The 2559-nt window shown below is 38.8% G+C and overlaps 1 protein-coding gene across 3 annotated transcripts in view; it reads right to left on the reverse strand.

Moving 5' to 3' along the window:
- Window positions 1–2559, reverse strand: part of LOC101856807 (kinesin-like protein KIF27) — a 45469-nt gene that overhangs the window by 25162 nt on the left and 17748 nt on the right. For all 3 annotated transcript variants that reach the window (XM_035970050.1, XM_035970049.1, XM_013083146.2), the window contains 3 exons: window positions 2010–2129; window positions 1439–1567; window positions 256–518 (listed from right to left, as the gene is read on the reverse strand). In XM_035970050.1, the coding sequence (XP_035825943.1) occupies window positions 256–518; window positions 1439–1567; window positions 2010–2129 (512 nt within the window). The remainder of the gene's footprint in view (window positions 1–255; window positions 519–1438; window positions 1568–2009; window positions 2130–2559) is intronic.

The following is a 2559-nucleotide window of genomic DNA, read 5'->3' on the forward strand; positions in this document are numbered from 1 at the left end:
TGTGTGTGTGTGTGTGAGTGTGTGTGTGTTTGTTTGTGTGAGACAGTGTGTGTGTGTGTGTGTGTGTGTGTGTGTGAGTAAACGTGAGATAGTGTGAGTGCGTATGTGTGAGACAGTGTGCATGTCAGTAGTGTGAGAGAGTAAGCACATGTGTGTGAGTGTGTGTGTGTGTGAGAGTGTGTGTGTATGTGTGTGTGGGAAGGAAGAGTACTCATGCATGATAATGTACAAGTGAGTGACCGTATGATTCCTCACCTCAGAGAATCATCCTGACCGTTCTCCATGGGGGTAGCTGGGGCAACCACCACCTTCGTCGTTGCTGCCCCCCCATCCTCGGCAGCAACATCATCACCATCGTCGTCGTTGTCGCTGAACGTCTGGTGCAGAACATCGTCGGCATCCTCCAGACGACTGACCAAAAGCTGGCTCCTGGCGCGGAAACTCTGCATAACCCGCTCCAGCGTGAACAACGCTGGGCTCGTCTTGATGAGTCGGGACGGAGGACGCAACATCTGGGCCTGGCAAAGACAGAAGAGATTTGTCATTGTACAAAATAATAATAATAATAATAATAATAATAATAATTATATCAATAACAATAATAAGGTAAGATCAGATAAGGTAATATCAAATAATACTTTATCGTCCCAAAGAAACTTTTCTTGGCTACACAGGATTTTAAAATCACATGCAGGTATATATAAAAAATTAAATTATATATTACTCTCATTAAAATTCGATATGAAAAGAAAAGTAAAGCTTACAAAATGTACATATAACATCAGAAACATCATTCAACCACATTCAGGAATTTAATTACAAGACCTTCAGAGTTATATAGATACATACTCCAAAAAGCAATGCACATGATGTTTATTTTGACAGTAGTTTTAAACTAGACGGCAAGAAACCTTTTTTCGTTTTTAGAGGTGCATATCTGCCGCTGCACGATCTAACAATTTGTGTAGAAAGGGTGTGTGACAGGTCGTTTATAATGCTTATTATCGTTTTTATACTTGTGATCTTATACATTTCATCAATTCTAGTAAAAATCGTATCCAGAGATCTTGCAGGCTTTTTTTAAAGGTTCTGTCAAATTGTTCTTGATCTTTCACCATACAATTCCCAGCCCAGGAGCAAATACAACATAATAAAATGCTTTCATTCATAGAATGGTACAAAAGGGACATAGTAATTAAAACAATAATAGTGATAACAATAATAACTGCATTTATATATTAAAAATCCAAGCTCCACATCAAGCTGTATGCACTTTATAGCTTTCATTACCCCTGTGAGCACATTCAGAAACATTCTCAGCTTCCCAAGAAGCATGTAATGTGCTAAATCAACAGAGCTATCAGTGTGCCCTTTTAATTTCAAGGAAAAGGGAAGAGTGGAAATAATTTTTTAAAGTTTTCAGTACAGATTATCTCACCTCTCTTTCCGCATGGATCTTGGCAGGTACTGACTTGGGTCTGCGGGCAGAGGTGTGTCCGGTGCGTGTCGACGGGAAGGAAGAAGCAGCGTCCAGACTTCCGGAGGACACACCACCACCAGACAAAGCCTGAGGACAAGGGCAGTGTTTATTTATAGATAGCTATTATAAGGCCGACAAAGTCTCAGGATGTTAGCAAAATAGGGTCTTCATTCACACAGAGCATTTACAAGATGGATCCTCTTCTCTCACTATCGCTTACTGATACACTCAAACAACTTTCAGTCCCTCACTCCTTTCCTCTTCTAAAAATATTTCCTTTTAAAGTCTGTCTCAGTTAACTTGAACTAGTCTGATTTCTCACAAACTATTTTATCTCTTTAACTCCCTCTCTCTCTCTCCCATCCACATATCACAAATAAAACTGCCTCCTATCATACAACTCTCGCTCCTTTCTCCCCCCCCTAACCCATCTCTGTCTTTCTCTTTTTCTCTTCCTCTCATACATTCATTCATAGGGCTACTAATCTATCATAACACAGATAATATAAGCCTTGACTGTGGTGTCTACCTTCAGTGCTGCCTCCAACTCCTCAATGCGGACCTGCTGAGAAAAAAGCTGCTCTGCCTGCTGCTCACAACGTAGCGACATGTCTTCTAGTTGCCACTCTGTTTGGCCCCGTGATTTCTCCTGCATAACAATACCAAATTTTATTTTAATAAAATTCACACAGAGATATAGAAATTTCTTTCTAGATCCTATACCTACAAAGATAAAATTATGTACATCAAATATTTCACATTTTGAATTAAAATTTAGTTAAATTCAATTTTGGACGCAAACAGTAATTAATGTCTTTTTCATTTGATGAGGAAACTAAGCAAGAAAAAAAAATTGTGCAGTCTATGTGGTTCAACAGAGTTTTGAGAACTTTTGACCACAGCTATGAGATTAAAAAACACAACTTTTGGATCACAATTGGATGGCAGAGAAAGCATCATAACATACAATTCAAACTGAGAAGCGTTTGTACTACTCTCTGTAAATCTAATCAACATTTTGCGAATGCTCTCTTAATTGAAATAAACACAAAGTTTCTATAAGGTTAATTAGCACACCC

Source organism: Aplysia californica, unplaced genomic scaffold (assembly GCF_000002075.1).
Source record: "Aplysia californica isolate F4 #8 unplaced genomic scaffold, AplCal3.0 scaffold00214, whole genome shotgun sequence".
In the NCBI taxonomy this organism is placed as follows: Eukaryota; Metazoa; Mollusca; class Gastropoda; order Aplysiida; family Aplysiidae; genus Aplysia; species Aplysia californica.